The 19,618-nt window shown below is 37.1% G+C and overlaps 1 protein-coding gene across 1 annotated transcript in view; it reads right to left on the reverse strand.

Moving 5' to 3' along the window:
• Window positions 1–12,738, reverse strand: part of abhd16a (abhydrolase domain containing 16A, phospholipase) — a 36,036-nt gene extending 23,298 nt beyond the window's left edge. The window contains exons 1-5 of the mRNA XM_039768647.1: window positions 12,511–12,738; window positions 10,374–10,433; window positions 6,360–6,426; window positions 3,739–3,825; window positions 205–290 (exon numbers count right to left, since the gene is read on the reverse strand). Coding sequence (XP_039624581.1) covers window positions 205–290; window positions 3,739–3,825; window positions 6,360–6,426; window positions 10,374–10,433; window positions 12,511–12,645 — 435 coding nt within the window. The 5' untranslated portion in view covers window positions 12,646–12,738. The remainder of the gene's footprint in view (window positions 1–204; window positions 291–3,738; window positions 3,826–6,359; window positions 6,427–10,373; window positions 10,434–12,510) is intronic.
• Between the last annotated feature and the right edge of the window lie 6,880 nt (window positions 12,739–19,618).

Genomic DNA, 19,618 nt, shown 5'->3' on the forward strand with positions numbered 1-19,618 from the left:
AATTTTTTCAGGGACTGTTCTAATAAGAAAGTAGTTAAATGATTGCTTTACAAAAAGGGTCTATCATGTTCACAATGCAGAAATCACTGCTCCTCAGTGAAAGGTAGGATGTACTGATACACAAATTGCAAATAAAATACAAAGCCAAAGTATTCTATTGGCCTTATTCTTTTCTATTTCATTTTTTAGTGTCCTTTAGGTTACCTTGTTTTCTGGGGTTTGACTCTTTTTAGTTTCTTCCAAGATTGTAATGAATTGAACATACTCTGGATTGGTCCAACGTCCAATTCCTAAAAAGTAAAAACAAACTTCATGAATTCTAGCTACCTTTATTATTACAAAGTAAAATAAACGTGCACATGGCTAGCCTGTTCAGGAATGGTCCCCACTTTTTTGAAAAGTATTTTCTTCTACACTAAATAATACTTTCACTGACATCATTTCTCTGAAGGCTCACAGGCCTTAAGTATGACATTCTATTACAGGATCTTTCTAATTTCCCTACTTGCTTCTCTAGTTCTTAGACGACTACTTGGTAAGAGATGTTTATTCAAACTAATTAACTTCAAGTACATCAACCATTCATTAGAAAAAAGCTAATCAATTTAAAAAAATCATAGAAGTCTGACTGAATACAGTCACTGTTTCTTTTTCTGACAGTCTAAAATACAGGTTATCACCACAAAATTCATATTCTCAAAGAGAAAACTGATAAAACAGATCCATAATTAAAATTAATATTATTTTATTTAAGCACTGAATTATGTATTCAGACTTTATTGGAAATTAAAGGATAAAAATGGTTGTGGGAATCTGAAACAACCAACCATGTCCTCTATTTGAAGATGAAACCTAGACAACATTTAAAAGTATATGGAGATACTATACAGAATTAGTATTAGCAATTAGCTAATTAAATGAGCTTGAGGGACTGAATGGTCTCCTGTCATTTGTGAAGTGTTCTTTCGTAGCAAATGAAAAAGGATGTGCTATACTCTTGTCCATTCATGATAGATATCAAAGTGGATATATTTTCCTCCAATTTTTCTATAACAAACTTAAAGATCTAAATAATTCAACTAACATAAATACATCATCTGTTTATCTTTCCCTGTTCTCCCACTCCATCCAGCTCTTTCTCTAAGTTCTCACCAGTCACATCTGCTTTTGTTAATAACCTGCTTTGTAAGATGAGGCCGACTACTTGTGTACTGGACCCCATCCCCAGCACACTACTTAAATACTGCCTTCATGCCATAATCCTGATTGTTACAACAATAATAAACTCATTCCTTGACACCGGCTCTTTGCCGCTCACTTTTAAAACCGCTTCCATAACCCCAATGTCAAAAAAGTCTGGCCTTGATGCTGACAATCTTAACAATTTTCTGCCTATTTTCCACTTACCTTTTCTGTCAGAAGTTCTTGAGCGCGTTGTAGCTTCCCAACTCTAACTTCTAATAATTTGCTGGAACCCTTTCAGTCTGGTTTCAGGGTGCAGCACAGCTGTGAAACTGCTCTGCTACGGGTAACCAATGATTTGCTTATGGCAGCACACTCTGGACAAACCAGCATATTAATTCTTTTAGACCTCAGTGCAGCTTTGACACTGTCAGTCATGACATCCTACTGTCCAGAATGGAGAATAGGCTGGGTATCCCTGGCACTGCCCTCCAGTGGTTCAAGTCTTATCTGACTGATAGGCAAGAGTTTGTTAGTCTTGGCAACAACAGATCCAGCTCAGCACCAGTCACACAAGGAGTTTCTCAGGGCTCTGTCCTCGGCCCTCTTCTCTTCTGTATTTATATGCTTACCCTTGGCCATATTTTTCGTAGCTTTGGACTGGGTTATCGTTTTTATGCAGACAATACTCAACTCTATTTCAATGTTAAAAGTGGAACTTCATCAGAGCTTTCTCAGCTCACAACCTGCCTCAGTGAAATTAATACATGGATGGAGCAGAACTCTTTAAAATTAAACTGCAACAAAACTGAACTCCTGCAAACTGGGACTAAAGAGCAACTTAATAAAATGAGCTCCTTCCCAGTCCATCTTGGCGGTGATCTCATCAGACCTGCCTCTGCTGCAAAGAATCTTGGTGTCATTTTTGATTCCTCCCTTTCTTATTCCGCTCACATAAATCACATTAAGAAACTTTCTTACTTTCACCTCCGTAACGTATTAAGTGTTCGTTCCTTCCTCTCTTTTTCCAATGCTGAGAAACTTGTCCACGCTTTTATCACATCCCACATCGATTATTGTAATTCCCTACTGGCAGGTGCCCCTTCTAATCTTATAACACAGCTCCAGCTTATTCAAAATTCGGCTGCAAAAGTCCTTATTTGAACCAGCAGCAGTGAGCACATCACACTCATCCTGCTCCATCTTCACTGGCTCCCCGTGTCTTATAGAATCGAATAAAAAATTCTGCTAATAACCTACAAAGCCTTAAACGACCTTGCGCCAAACTACATCAGTGACTGTATATCACTATGTGCCTGTCTGCCCACTAAGGTCCTCTGATTCTGGTAATCTTGTTGTGCCCCACACTAATCTACACTCCATGGGCGACAGGACCTTCAGCTGTATAGCGCCCAGACTCTGGAATGACCTACCGAAATTAATCAGGTCAGCTGACTCCATGAATTCTTTTAAAAAACAACTCAAAACTCATCTGTTCAGGAAGGCTTTTAGCTCTACCTGACTTTATTACCCTTCTCTCAGTTTACCTCTATGTCAACATCTTCATATAACCTGTGTGTGTGTTCTAGACCATCAATTATGTTGTCTGTTAGGCTTTTCTCTGAATTTTCTATCTTACTCTTCTTTACTTATTTTTCTGATTTAGTAAAATGCTATATGATGTATACCCTGCCGTTCTTTCTTAAAATCTGTAAAGCGCCTTGAGCATGGGAAAGGCGCTATATAAATAAATTGTATTATTATTATTATATAACTTCTGTGCCATAGATAAGACCAAAAGTACTGTTAAATATGTCAGAAAGATGCAGAACCCCTGTCCCTTTCCTCATACATTTCTATAGACAGCATGGATAAGGGTCTAGATAAAATGCCAAAACCTGTCTTCTGTGAACTCAACATGACTAAACACAACCAATGTCGAGACAAATGGCATAATTTTAGCAGTAATACAGCAAGACAATACATTTTTTATCCGAATTAGTTGAGAATAAAACACTGTATATGCAGTCAGGTAAGATCCCGCTTTGCCTTTGGGCAGTATAAAAATCCTCCCATCAGTCCCTGCACACTGTTATTGCATGATGGGAATTACAGTACCAGCATAGGCACTGATTTTTAGGTTGCACTCCTGCATTACAAACCCTTGTATTGATATACCATATAGTCTAAGCCTTAAGTTGGACCAGCAGCAGCACACAAATTTTGTGAAAATCAGTTCATAAAAGCAAAACAACTTAGTTTTATTTATATGGATTTTCAAGGAGAAGACTTTGTAATACAATATTGCACAAACTATATCTATATACATGAAGTGCTGATAAAAATAAAATGAATATGACACTAACGCAACAGTGCCATGTTGCACACTTAGATACCTTTACTGAAATTATGTAATATCAGCTACAATACATAGCCTGCAAGTACACAGATACTGTTATTGCAAAAATTGGTTCAGTTGTTAAGAGGTTAAATATTTGGCCACTATTTTTTGCTCTCACCCTATGTTGGCAATTTCATGTACTGGTCAATACTCACCCCTTAGGCAAGCTACTCCAAACAGAATTATGATAAGTGTTGCAGCATACTGGCCAACTGGGACCAATTTAGACATGCAGAAATAACCTGAAACAGTCACAAATATAAATTAGAAAAGCATATTTGAATTTACATACAGTTAAAACTGGATAGATATATCAAGTACATCAGTTCAAGCAACCTATGTTCTCTGTAAAAATGTTACTTTGATTAATCATCTTCCAAATATGTCATACAAAACATTAAAGAATTTACAATGTCAATATAAAGCCATCAAAATTATCTTCATAAAACTTTTCTGTTGTTGAAAATATTTGGTAAATATGTTGTCTTTTTCATTATTTTGATGAAACAAAAACACTTCAGACGTTGCAGTCTTAAAGATGAATTCTCTTATAATGAAAAAGTCAGTTTATCTACTATATATACACCGGTATATACAGCATCTACACATTTTATGTATAAAAAATTATCAATTAAGTATGCATACATAAAATGGATATTCTTAATTCCACCACAATATAGTAACAACCCTTACTATTTACTATATTCGCTTCACGGGTCCTCCCTGCGAGGAGTCTGCATGTTCTCCTTGTGTGTGCGTGGGTTTCCTCCCACAGTCCAAAGACATGCAGGTTAGGTGCATTGGCGATTCTAAATTGTCCCTAGTGTGTGCTCGGTGTGTGTGTGTGTGCACCCTGTGGTGGGCTGGCACCCTGCCTGGGGTTTGTTTCCTGCCTTGCGCCCTGTGTTAGCTGGGTTTGGTTCCAGCAGACCCCCGTCACCCTGTAGTTAGGATATAGCCGGTTGGATAATGGATGGATCTTGAGTATTTTTTGCGACTTGGCAACAGAAATGCATTTTAGTATAGAATACTACGACTTGAATGAATTTGAATGTGCCCATGGGATTAATAACATTTTATCTAATCTATGAATTGAAATGCAAAAGATCAAACAACTACCATTACCTTATTTCAACTAAATAATTATAAATTCATTTTTAATTTAAATAATGCCTACCACATTCCAAATTAATCAAGAATGTAACACAAAGCAAATTATCTCTTCTAATTGACAGAAATCTCATATTCTCAAACCAGATTAATCAAATTCAACTCATTAGGATAAAAGAAAATCTTAATATGGGTTGTACTTTCAATGCTCTAAATGGTTATGAAGCCATATGTAATGTTAATTATATTCATTAGCAATACCTTGCTAGAAAACATAAAACCATTTAGCCAAAACTCAAGGCACAGCCAAGAAGTAGCTTCTGTTGAAATGATGCCTTCCTGTGCATTCACAAAATTGTTTGTTCTAAGAATTTACAGTCAATCTAAGTGCAATGCTAAGTATAGGTCTGTTTTTGGGTTAGCATTATACTGTGTGCTAAAAAACCTACATTATTTTTTAGGAAGCATGTATACCCTGGAAATATTACTACCCTTGTCAACATGTATTCCCTCCAGTTACTCCAGTATTTCCCCATATTTCAAAGATACATAGGAAGGTAGATTGATCACTCTACATGGACCATGCATGTCCAAGTATGAAATGTGATGGACAGAATTACCACACTGAGTTGTTTTTTGCCTTACATATGATGTTTCTCAAAATGGCTGTGGCGAACCTTAACTCTATACTGCAATAAACATGTTAAGAAAACTAAAAGGAACAGAAACAAATGGATAGATAAGTTGATTGGTGTTTACTGAATTAAAAAATCTTCACAAATAAGGCAGAAGATGGAGACAGACTATTTGCTCCAGCATATGGAATAAAATTTGACTTCTGGTATTGATTTTGAAAATAAAAAAGAAAGAAAGAAAAAAAATAGATATGTTAAAAATTAGTGGAAAACCTGTTAAATTTACATGTACAACACACTATCATAAAATGTGCAAATCTGGGCATGCAGAAGGAAATGGTAAAAGTGATTTTCAGTCACTGTTTTAGTATCTTAAGGGTAATGCTTTTGTATGTGAATATGCATGTTAACTGCATACAGTACATTAACCTAACTACAGTTGTCAAAAGTATTGATAAGTATCAATTTTAATGTTTCAAAATTACTATACTTGTTTTCATGATTCCAGAGCCTGCATTAAGAAAGCACTACCGGTTCACCAAAGCTATTAAGCTACTTAGCTTAAGCTAAGCTTGGAAATACGGCAGATATGCTTAGAGTGGAAACAAGCCTTGCAACATGATCTGTTAGCCTGGAGCCGTTTAATATAAATTTGCTTAGCTGATATCCATCCATCCTCTTAACCTGCTTATCCAGTATAGACTTGAGGGGCAGCTGGAGGCCTACATATATACATGATTAACTTTTAACAATATATCATAGTTGTGGCGAATGGCCAGGGCCCTTGCCCAGCCAGGACACCTATAACGCTGGAAGGACTGGAGGAGGGAGTGTATCCAGAGCATTACCTCCCTTGGAGCGGTAGGTGGCATTTCTTAAGGTAGGAAAATATAGTACTGTGACATTTTAATTTCAGCATTGTGAATGAGTAATTTATACATCTTAAAGTTAGCAAAGTAAGAAATGATAGTGTCCGTTTCCAAAAATAAATCAAGCTGGTAAAATAGACAGGTCTTACAAATATTCCATACCTTTTCTGTAGAGGTAAAATGCAACAAATGGTGAAGTGTAGTAGGAAACAGACCACAGAAATGAGGCCTAAAACAAAAAGAAGTGTTATTCACCAATTTGGTAGAAATATTAAATACGTATGAACTAATTAAAAATAATATCGTTACACAAAATGCCATTAAGCTGTAGAATACAATGTTTAATAGAAAAAAATTCATTTACATTCTGAAACTCTATGTAAACAAACAGTTAAACACTGAAGAGCTTTAAGTTGCATACTTTCTTATATCCTCCCTTTCTCCCTAATTTTTTCCTAATTGCTGGCCTATCTTCATCTAAAATGTTGCACAGCTTTGATTTTTCTGTGTCTTTGACAGCAAGGTCTCTAAAAGGCCTGTGCCACAGTTGACACCTTTTTCCCCCCAGTTGATTGGAAATATTCTTAGCTGCTAATACAATAAACTTTGCATGTTCTAAATATATAACTTGATACAGTTAATTTCTTCTAACGTTATACACATCACTAATGTACAAAAATACTAGTTAATCACTAGTGTAGGATTTCCGCGATACAGACGGAATCACAGAATTAACGCATAAAAACAGAAATGTGCGGAATTTAGAGATTGAAGGGATGACTGTTACAAAACTTCCCAATAAATTAAACAATTGAATAATCTGTAGTTCTATCATTCAGATACTTTGTTCTGGTTTGTTGTTTTTCAAGCAAACGCAATTCTTTGTAGAAATTCAGTCATGTCTCTATCTGTTTGTGTGTGTGTTTCCTGTATGTTTTCTCGTTAAAGGCATGCTAATTTGCCAGCTACACAAGATAGAAATGTCAAAACGAGTAGTATCAGATACCCTAACTACGAAGAAAAAAATAAGAAACACAAGCTTAACTGCAAAATTGAGTGCACAACAATATCCCGTCGACTTTTATGAATCTGGACAACAACTCTTCTGCAAGATTTGCCAGAATACCATAGACTAGACAAGAAAATATACTTGCAATGACCACGTAAAATCTAAAATCCATCTAAAGTACAAGGGGAAATTAAGATCAAAAAGTGTTGTTTAAAGTCGACTTCCTAAGCAGCACTCATGGTATAATGATGGAAAATGTGCATGGAAAAGACGGCATTTAATTACATTTTATTATTTGGTCATCAGAACAGCTATTTTTTGCCTAACCCTATTGTTATTTTAAAATGAGCAAAAACTGTAGCATTTAAAATGTGTTTACAATTAACTTGATACGCACATTTTTACATATATTACAACAGAATTGGACATACGTACAGTATATGATCTTTTTATTTAATTGTACCATATGCAATCCAGTAGTGAACATAATACAAAAAATACAGTAAGTATGAATTAAGTTCAACAACATGCAGAAACAAATTAGGTATTAAAGGAGGATAAAAATCACACCCACTTATTTACATTTTTTTTATTTAAATACTTCAGATAGCAGCAGCTTAGTGTACAAGATAGGAACTAAAACAAGACATTAGTCCAGCACAGGGCAGACACAGACACATAACTCTATCACATTTGAAAGTCAATGGAATCTAGAGTGTCTGGATGAAACCAACATGAAGAACACATACAAGCACCCAATAAAAGGCAGAGGTTGCTGCCCTTCAAAATCAGCACATGACATCATTACTCACTTTAAGTGCAACATTCTGTAACAAAATGTCAACAACAAAAATGGAAACCTTGTATTATTTTAATGTTGGAAAATTCAAAACAATTTAAATGGCTGTATTATAATTCAGTACGAACAATAATGTAATGTTTTGCCTTTTTAGATGTACAATGTGACAGTAAAATTTTACCACTTAATATTATAGCTCAGACACCTACAGTATTCTTATCTAAATCACTTTTCCGTGCTATGTCATAAAATTATACTCTTTAGAAGCAACTGCCAATGAAGTACTATGAAATACAGACTGCATCGAAAACTGAAGCTAATGACAGAATTATCAAAAAAATGTCTTTTCTTAAACAAATAAAAATCAAGATACAGTGAACAGTAATTACTTTACTTTCATTAAATTAAACAAGATTTTAGTCAATAAAATTAACAAGCACACTCAGTTTTACTTTTTAGAATAAATGAAAGGGTTATTTTCTTCATATATATATATGATTTGAGCTTGAAGATTGTGGTGTATGGCTGAGACCCTTTCCAGGAAAGGGCTTATCTAGGACATTACCTCCCCTGGGGCACTACAGGGCAGTCGACCTGGCTTGCAGCAGTTCCACAGGTTTGGAGGATGGAAGCTCAACCCTGCTGGGGCCCATGGCCACCGCCAAGGGGTGCCTAGAGAAGTGCGGTGCCTTTGGTTGCAAGCACACCCAGAAGTGCTGCTGGAAGAAGGTCCTCAAGCACCTGGAGCACTTCCAGGTACCTGATAAAAGGAGCCAGCTGCCACTACACTGAGAGCCAGAGTCGGGAGGAGGTGGACAAAGCTTGCTGGGGGAGGAGTGGAGATAAAGAGAGAGGAAAAGTTAAGAAAGAAGAAGGAAAGAAAGTTTTGGGCTGAGTGTTTGTGCTTGAACTGTGCTGTACAGGTGGGAAATGTGGGAAGGCATTTCCCACGAGGAAAAAGAAAAAATATAAACGTGTGAGCTCAATTTGTGTCCTGCGTCTGACTGTGTCGGGTTTGGGCAGCAGAAGAGCACTATTAACAAGATTCAAAACTAAAATGATGAAACAGCTATAGTAACTCTCTAAAGAATATTTCCAGAAAATAAGTTTATGAAACTGAAGGATTTTCAGGAAAAATTTTAGCTTCTGAATTGATTACCCCTCATTCAAGAGCAGTCTTTTAAACATTTCCTCATAGCACCAATGATCTGGGCTAAAATGCTCATTCTATCAAGGTGTATTTAAAGGAAGGAGTCCACTTAACTGAAGGAGTGGCTGAAGAGGCAACAGTATATGAGACACAGATTAAAAACGATTTTTAAAACAAAAACAGAATTAATTAGTGAATGACATGTTTAATGTGTGCTACATGGCATAAACAGTACAGACATTAAGAAAATACTATATGCTAGCAATCAAGGTGGTAAGACAATGGCTACATTTACACTGATGATATTTAATAACTGGCTGGATAAACCATTTAAAATAAAATACCTTGATATAGTGGAATCTAGATTAAGGACAACTGGAAATAACTTAAATAACTGATAGTAGCAGTTTCACAAATTATTTGAAAGGATTTGAAGGAGCACAGCCCTGACCACTTCTGGGGGTGGGATTAAAGGAATATTAAAACTTAAAAATGAAACAATGTATCCCTTGCTTACCCTGTGCTGTTTGCGGTAATGAAAAAGAAAAAAAAAAAAATAATCTCATGTTTTCATGGAGAAAAGGGACAACATTTCTGATGCAATGCACTTCAAAGTGGGCCAGTGCAAGCCAACATTGAGCAAGAGCAAACAATATTAAAATGTTCATGAAATAAATCTTGAGTTTTTTTGTTGCATAATGTATATCAGTTATCCAATTTTATGCTTACAATGTCCAAAACACATCAAGTTTCTAAAAGTGACACATGTTCAAGCAAATATGAGTTATTGTATTGACCCCTAATTCAAGAGCTCTGTCTAATATAAACTCTCATTATTGCTCCAATGACCTGGGTTACACTTGAAGTCAGAGGTTTACATACATTTAGGTTGAATTCTTTAAAATTCACTTTATAACCCTCCCACAGATTTTATGCTAACTAACTATAGATTTGGCATATCGTTTACGATATCTACCATGCCTGGGCGCATCACGTTGTGGGGGTGCTTTACTGAAGCAGTATTTTTAAATAGGCTTTTAAAAACAAAAATGAAATTGTATCAGACTCATAAATGGTCATTTTTTCATTTCAAAATTACTTTATTTGATATTTCAGCACACAAATACTAAGACAATAAAGTAAAACATTATTTGTACCAATGTGTTGCAGCAAGTAGTAGTGAGGCTGTGTTCTAAAATGTTACAAAAGTTAACATACCCAGCTGAGGATGCTCTCTGTATGTCTTTCAAGAGACCTGGGCTGGTACGGCAGACCTTGCTGTTGGAGAGACAGAAGGAAAAAACAAATTAATAAAATTGCTCTATCATGCAAAAATCAACATGTGGACATCACATAAGCATGATATGGGATTTAAAAGCAGACATATCATATACTTTGCTGTATTTAGGTCAAGTGGTTACATTTTGTATTATATTTAATGTATGTAGACTAAACCTGTATTTTACTATACTAGAGTTTTTCTCATGTTTTCAGGATCTGGATAACTGAATAAATGGAAACAGGATTAAGGAGTAACACCAATTCATTCAGCAGCGCAGTGTATAGGTAATTTTGAAAGTCACATAGGTTAGCCATTACGATATGAGCACAGGTCTCTGGAGTCACTTAACCAAAGTTGCTAACCAATTCCACTGATACAGATTAAGGCATCAACCATTAGATCCAATGAATAACCTACTAACCTTTCCAAAGGCAATCAAGAGGTGATACTTGAGAAAGTGGGGAGTCTGGCGATGAGGAAACACACAGACAACATGCAAACTTAGTCCAGCTGATGTGGCATCACGACATCTGGTAGAAGTGATGTCAACCAAGATGAACAATTCATTCATTTCTAACTTTGCTTTGATTTAAAAGATTAACCAGTATAAAAAAAAACAAAAACTATTATTCGCTGCAAGACTGCAGGATTGTAATTTAACACTCTTCATTTACATGGTGCTCCCCGAGATACTCAAATGATTTAACTTTTAAATTTTAAACATAAATGATCATGGTTAAATGAATTTACAGCTTATAGTTCACACCTGAATGTTATATGATATTATGAAAGAACAGTGTTTCTCAAAAAAATACAGAGTAATAAATGGCATTAAGCATGTTATGTTAAATTGTTTACTGCATTTGGCAAGCCAGCCTTTACTTTTGTTTATGTTAGGTGTAATGTAAGAGGTCCTGGACTAACAAATCTGATAAACTCTGATCACACATTGAATGTCTCCAAGTTTCATATGTCTAGAGTTGGTATTGTACTTCTGTCATGCCAAAGGTCATCTAAGACTATTCACCATTCAGGTGAAGGATGTGGAAGTGGTGCAGAGTTAAAAGTACCTGGGGGTTCACATAAACATCAAACTGGACTGGACTAACAATAAATACTGTGATGCTGAACAAGGAGGACCAGAGTAAGTGCATTGAGCATTGGGAAGGTGCTATATAAATAAAATGTATTATTATTATTATACTTCCTGAGAAGGGATGGGCCTTTTGATGTATGCAGCAATCTGATAGGATTTGCTAGTCTGCTGTAGCCAGTGCATTACAGTATTCGGTTTTGTGGTATCCTGGAAAAGGCTTACAATGACTAAACCTGCTTTATGAGGAAAACCCTGGACACACTGGAAGTTACTTTGGAAAATAGGTCGGCAAACTGGATGTCATCATGAAAAATCCCCTCCACTTTTTAGCCATAGGCTCATTCCTCTTTGGTGTTCTAAGAACCACCACTGGGGATTTCTGGTGCCCATTTATTTTAATATTAATTTTGATATTTCTGTACAATATATATTTATTACTTACGTATTTCTTTATTATTTGCCCTTTGAGTCTGTATCTGCCTTTTTTTTTTTAAATATATTTCTGCTGTTGTATGCATCTAAATTTCCTCTTGGGATGAATAAAGTTTATCTAATCTAAATACAATGTTCCATACGACAAACATTGAGACATCCAGCTCAAATAATGTTATAAATAAACTTTTATTAATACTATGGACAAGGATGACAACAAGCCTGTCAATTGCTTCCCACTCACAGTACTGTAGTGGCTCACCAGGAACCTCAACTCAGTCTTGACCTCTGATTGAAAGACAACCAAAAACGAAGTCTTAAATTAAACAAGCTGTTTACACGGAAACAGTAACACCGAACTAGCTTTCAAGCACTACCAGCCTACACACCATCCTGACAACACTGCTGTCAAATATGACATGCCTCTCGCTTACCCTAATCGGCCTCAGGTACACTGGATCCTTAAAACTAATTGGAAGCGTTGTCGTGGCTGCACACAACAATACTTCTAGCGAAGTGACGTCCTTTGCGACTAATTCACTCACCCTTTCCCGGACCCCGCCGGCAGCGTGAGTGGTCACGTTTCTCTCAGCTGGGTTCTGCTCCGGCTGCCGGTGGATTCGCAGAAGTTTCGGCCCAAAAACACAACGAAACCACAACACCAACTGAGGTACAGACATTTTTCCGGCAGCACACTGTCATACGCACACTACGGGTACTGAGGGGAGTCAAATAATGCGAGACTTCCGCTGTATTAAACCAAGAAGTTGCAAGACGACTGTAAATGCCTCCGTCAAGGTATTTTAACGGCTCGACCCTTGCGTGTGTTACCGCCACCTACTGTATTGGAGTGTACGGTAAAAGTGTGTCTATCACCATTTTTCTTCCTAGCGTTGTATCTAGTTATACTTCAAGTGCATCCCCACAAACCCTCGCTGCCTTTTCCTTTATTTCCAAAATATCTCTCATTATACTCACTCCAGCACTACATACTATTTACCTGAACAGTTTCTTTTCATCTGGCAGACACTTAATTACGCAACATTACATGCTGCACTCGGTTTAAGAGTATATATAACCTTAATTAAATATCGTTTTTTGTGTCTGGTATGGTTTTTTTTTTTTAGTTATTTCACAGTCTACTAAATTCTTAAGTGAAAGTGTTGTTAATAACACTAAATTGAAACGAATTATTGGTGTAAAGTATGAAATCAAGATAAATAATCCACATTAATAAAATAATACATGTCTGTGTGTCTGTCCGTTTGCAGTGTCAATGCCATTTCAGAAAATGGTGCATCACATACCTTTCTAGTAATAAGATGCATTGCATCATAAACATTAACACTGTTTTTATGAATTCCATACCAAATAGCATATACTTGAGATATATGCATTGCATGGTGCACTGCAAACATTAACACTGAGGTCTATGTTGATTATTTGGATTTCAAACTGACTTGGACGGGTAGCAGTAGTAGCAGTCAGGTGAGGAGAAAGCCAGAGCTTGGTAGAGGAGGCAAGGAGGCGGCCTGAAGACAAGTGAGGCATTGTGAAGAGGCCAGGACTTTGGAGACTAGGGGTTTGTGAGCACTTTCGTAAATATGGAGCACTAAATAAATGTGTGTTGGATGATTTCAAAGTGTCTGCCTGTCTGTGTCCGGACCAGTCTCCACTATATATATATATAGTCAGTCTAATATATATATATATATATATATATATATATATATATATATATATATATATATATATATATATACAGTCTAATGAGACCAAGATAGACCTTTTTGGTTGTAATAACAAAAAATATATTTGGTGTAAGGTCAATAGAACTAATCACATTAAAAACATGATACCTGTTGTCAAGCATGATGTTGGAAGTTTTATGATCTGGAAGCACATCTCTTCAGTGTGGACAGTGCCTCTGGTCAGGATAAAGGGTGAAATGACTAGCTCTAAATATATATATTTTGGCATTAAACTCTCTGTACTATGACAGATAGCTAAACTTAATTTCATTTTTAAACATAGCAGACATTTAAAACATTTATAAAACCTAATCAGGAAATGGCTTAAAAAGAAAGGTCAAAGTCCTGGAAGGAACCCATCAGAATCCAGGCCTTATTTCTAGAGAAATTATCTGGGATTTCTCAAGGAGGGCAATGTAACTGAGATTCTCCTCACCAGCTGAGTGATCCTGAACTGTTTTGCAAAGATCAGTGAGATAAAATTGAATTATCAAGGTGCTGAAATTTGATAAAGACCTTTCCAGACTGACTTACTAATATTAAAGCTAAATGTGTTTCCACACAATTAGGTAAAAGTCAGAGGGCAAGCACGCTTAAGTAAGCTCTATATGAAAGTTTATTCTTCCTGAAAATGATACTTTTGTTTTTACTTAAATATTATAACACTACTCATGCTATCTGTCTAAGAGGGGGTGAAATATAAGTAATCTACCTTAGACATCAGTGTTAATGTTTGCATTGCAATGCATATGTCTATTATATGTTATTTGGTATGGGTTTCGCAAAAGCACTGCTAAAGTTTGTGTTGCACCATCTGTTGGAATGACAGAGACTTAGCAATCAGAAAGACACCTTTTGTTAAGGTGGACCAGCTATGCTACCCATCCAAGTTATCTAAAGACTTTGGTAAGTGTCTTTAATTGAGGCCTCCTTAACTCAAAATTCAAAACAAACAAAAGAACAAAGCAGTTGGAGCAATTTAACCAAAGTTGTAGCAAAAGTCACTTTTTCACTGCAGTCCTCAAATCTGAAAATCAAAAACCTAAATGCCAAATCTAAATGTCAAAAAACAAAACATGTGAATGGGCAAACAGTGATGCAAGAGAAACATTGTACTTTTTGGGCTATACATTACTTGTTGGTTTAACTGGTAGTCTATGTTGAAGATGGTAGCAAAATCATAATCTTTCCAAAGCAGTCCCATAAACCATAAACATATACTGTATATCATAATGAATACTGAGATGGAAGGTATGCATCAAACAACATTTTAGCTCAACAATGGGTGCTTTTACATGACAAATCATAACTGTATGTTTCAGAAAGCCGATATTCATACTTTCCTGCTATTACAGACCACAAGAAGCATTTTGTAAAAAGCAGAAATTCATAATGGGAACTTGACATAGCTAGTCTCACACTGTTTCCCCATCAGATAACAATGGCAGTATATGTGATCACCTTCCCCCTGCTTTTTTCAGTGAGCCACAAAATACTAAGCCCTCTCTTTTCTGCGTAGGACTGAGTCATACTCTTTCCTCTGAAAGTCTCTACAATCTTCTCCGATTACAGTCACTCAAGCATCCTGTTCTGTCCACCATAATCTGACATTTTTCCTACTTTATTATGTCAACCTACCATTAAAAACTGTTAGATTTCATTTAGGAAAAATATCATTTTTGTTTAATACAAATTTTTAGATTTGATGATATATAAAATTCATAAAAATGTTTAATCATGATAAAACTAAGAATTTTTTTTGTTGTGTGTATATTGGTAGTGTGGTGCATACACAGAAATTGAGAGTGCATAGTTGCACTGAGAGCAAGCCTTTTCGGTAAGTAAAATTTAATGTCAGAACACCAAGTTGCTACAGTATTTCATTTAGGTCACTGAAATAGCATTAGGCTGAGTCATCTTCTAAATAATCTAAACTACTGAAATCACATTACTGATTAATGATGAAGTTGCAATTGTGACCCGTTGGGCTGGCTACTTAGAGCAGCTGTTTAAAGCTGATCCTCCAGATAGGACGTTGGATGTCTCTGGGTCCACGGTCCTTGATGCTGATCCTCCAATTAGCTGTGAACCACCCAGTCTCACTGAGATTGTACAGGTGGTGAACCAGATGAAGGTAGGGAAGGCTGCAGGGATCTGTAGTATATGGGGTCAGCTTCTTCATGCTGGTGGTAAGGTTGTCCTCCTTGCATTGCAAGCAATCTTTGCTTCTATTTGGGAGACGGGCGTCATCCCAACTGACTGGAAAGCAGGACTTGTCATTCTTATCTGGAAAAGGAAGGGTGATCTCTTGAACTGCAGCAACTACAGGGGGATAATACTGCTCTCTGGACTGGGTAAGGTCCTTGCTAGGGTTATTCTTAACAGGATCTGTGTTCATTTGCTCAACTACCAGCAAGGGGCATCTGTTGGTGAAGAAAGATTAACTGATCTTGACTTTGCTGATGATGCTGTGATCTTCATGGAGTCAATTGAGGCTCTGATCAGGGCTCTCGAGAGACCGAGAGAGGAGTCTGAGTGTCTGGGCTTGTGAGTGTCCTGGATAAAAACCAAGATCCAGACCCTTAACAATCTCTTGAGCACAGCCATCAGCAATGTGTCTGTCTGTGGAGAATGTTGACCTTATTGAGAGGTTTACTTACCTCAGCACCAACATGCATGTCTCTGGTGACTCTTCATATGAAGTCAGTAGATGAACTGGGAGATCGGGGAGTGGGGTGGGACATGAGGTTGCTCATGTGTGTGGTAGTGACCTGAGATGAAGACAGTTCTTCGGTACTGTCTCTCTTTGGAGAATCTTTTGATACAACTGGTTTGACTTTGTGTCGAATGAGCAGTCGCTCACGGAGTCACATTACCTGCATTGTGAGGGAGCATCACTTACATCACTACTGCCATGTAGCGTGATTCCCCAAGGATGATCCGGCTAACTGGATCATCATTGTTGAGGACCTGAGCGGCTGGACCAGGCCAAGGGGGTGCCCACATAACATCTGGCTGCGACAGGAAGATGGTCATTTCCGAGTTAGGGTTGGACTGGACTGTGTCTCTGCCTGAGGGGCTGCCAATCAGGATCCTGAGCTGTTTCGTCATATGGTGGGTGTGGCTGTGCACTGTACCAGTGCATATTCTCAGACCTGACCTCAGAAATAGATAAAAATTTGCAGGAATTAGTTTCTTCAGACACCCTTGCAGGTTAATATAATATGCAAGCCTTAATATCCGTCACCTCAGCTTTAGGGGTATCTCTCCCATTTCAACCTCTAAAGCCCATGTGGTGTAGTCAGACATACCCCACAAAAGTTGAGTTCAAGTTGAATGTGTGTTTGTCCAGTGCACAATGCCATCTTGGTCAATCAATCTCTGACAAAATTTGAAAAGATCCCCCTTTTCAATTGGGGAAGACCACAGGCTATGTTTCTTTTGGAAAAACATCCCCCTTATTTAGTGAATGAACCAATACATTATTAGAGAAGAGCATTTTTGGGACTTCACATAGATCTGAAACATTGCTCCCCACTGTAGGTTTAGTCAGTGAAATTATGGTTTTGAGCTAAAACTTTCACCTAGTGATTTTATTTTGTGACCATACTTGCACCTTATTCCACCCTGGGCAGTGATGGTTAACCTTGCTAGTACATCTTTAATCCAGTGTGAAATATATTAAAGTCTAACATATCAACAATAAAATACTTTATGGAAGCACATCATGTCCTGCCACAAAGTGCATTAAATTAGTAACTTTCATACAGTACATCAGTCCTCCAAAATCTTTTCCAAGTCCATCTCATAATATTTAAAGATTGTTACTCTTCACATAGCTGTCCATTTAATTACAGCTTTCTGTTGCTTGCATGGTGTAATGCAGTGGTTAGCACTAATGTCTCATGGATGCAATGTTCTGAGTTTGAATCCCAGGTCTGGCCGTTTTCTATAGGAACTGTTCAAGTTATTCCTGTGTTTAAATGGGTTTTTCTCTGGGTACTTCCATTTTTATTTTATTTTTCCAATAATATAAAGGTCAGCTTAAATGATAACTCTAAACCGATCCAGTATGAGCATGACTGTGAATGTGATTGTATGTGTAAGTGGGCCCTTCCAAGGGCTGGTCCTTTCCCAAGCTGATTTCTGCCTTGCACTCAGTGCTCTAAGGGATAGGATTCAGTCAGGTCAAGTCAGGTCGGGGAGCATGCACTGGTACAGTGTGTTGCCGCACACACCACATGACGAAACACGTGGTGTAGTCCCACCCTCCCGAAACGACCATCTATCTTCCACAGCTAAGTGTTATGTGGGCGTCCCCTTTGCCTGTTCATCAGCTGATCAGGTCCTCAACAGTGAGGGTCCTACGAGCCAGATCACCCTCAGGAAATGTCGCCACATGGCCGTAGTACCATAAATGATGCTCCCTCACAATGCAGGTAATGTCCCTCATTTGGGACTCCATGAGTAAGTGCTCATTTGACACAAAGTCCATCCAGTCCCAGATTGTAAAGCTGAATTTGATTCATCAGGTTTGGGAATGTAAAAGTAATATTTGAACATTTTTCTGGGTTAAAAACATAATTAGATCTGCAAACTGAAAACTTAATATGATACTATTCTTTCACAGTTTATAGTGTCCTTTACATATCCCACATCACATAAACAATGTAAAAACCTCTTTTGCTAATGACCCCATCATTAGAATGCAAAGCTATGGGATTATTAACACTACTCTTTTCAAAACAATATCTGATAACTCCCTGCCCTTTTTCTAAATAGCTATCCACGAAAAAAACAGAGGAAGTAAAGGAAAATCCTGGAAGATTACTTCAACTTAAAATAAACCACATCCCTAGAAACACAGGACATGACCCTGACAATGGTACACAAAAAATGGCTTCTATAACAGGAAAATGTTAAGATCTCAAAATTCAGCCTTAATCTTGACATTTGCATTATGCTGTATGTGAAAGTACCTAAAACAGGTGTGATAAAAGGGCAAACCAAAAATGAGAGTCATAGAGTGCTTAGTAACTTGAGATTATTAACAAAGCAATTTTTTGATTATTTTGGAGGAAAGTGTTGATGCCCGTGTAACAACATGCTGTAATTAGGAGGGTGCCCCCAGATACAAAATATAATATTAACAAATAAAATGGCATCACCAACACTGTGGCTGAAAAGAACAAAAAATAATAATTAAAATTAATTTTCTAAGAAACATAAAATTATCCAGAAAGTAGAGGTTGGGAGCATGAACTGATACAGCATGTTGCCGCACCCACCACTTCGATGAACCATTTTTACCCAAGCATAGCTGTGCAACAGGTGACTCCTCAGTACCACACTAGTTTGACTGAGTGGAACAGTGTGCATTTTTTTATGGTGGCTGGAGTGCCAATCCTGCCACCAACCCCCAAGTTTTCTCTGCAAGTTGGATGACCTGGATGCAGGTTAATCATACCCAGGGTGGAACAATTGCAGGCTGAGGGTCTTGCTCAAGGGCCCAACAGAGTGAAATCACTTCTAGCATTTACAGTGCCAAATTCGAACCAGCAACCTTCCAATTGTTGGCGCAGCTTCCAAGCCTCAGATAGAACTGAAATTAATTTAACCTATAGTAAGATTCCTGACACAGAGTAGATTTCCTTTTACTAATATGATTAAATGATTCTTTTCAGTTGGTTAGAAAACCAAACCATCACAGTAAGTGTCTATTTATATTTTATGTATCTTGAGCTGGACTTGTCCCAAAAAGTGACTTTGAACCCTGAATTGGTTGCTGCTGGGAGATCTTCTGTTCCTATTCAGCGTGCTACTTTTTTCATTTGTGGCTTTTTTTTTTTTTTTTTGAGTAAGGCTTCCTGTTTCCTAATTTTAAATAATAACCTATACTCAG

Source organism: Polypterus senegalus, chromosome 11 (genome assembly GCF_016835505.1).
Source record: "Polypterus senegalus isolate Bchr_013 chromosome 11, ASM1683550v1, whole genome shotgun sequence".
In the NCBI taxonomy this organism is placed as follows: domain Eukaryota; kingdom Metazoa; phylum Chordata; class Cladistia; order Polypteriformes; family Polypteridae; genus Polypterus; species Polypterus senegalus.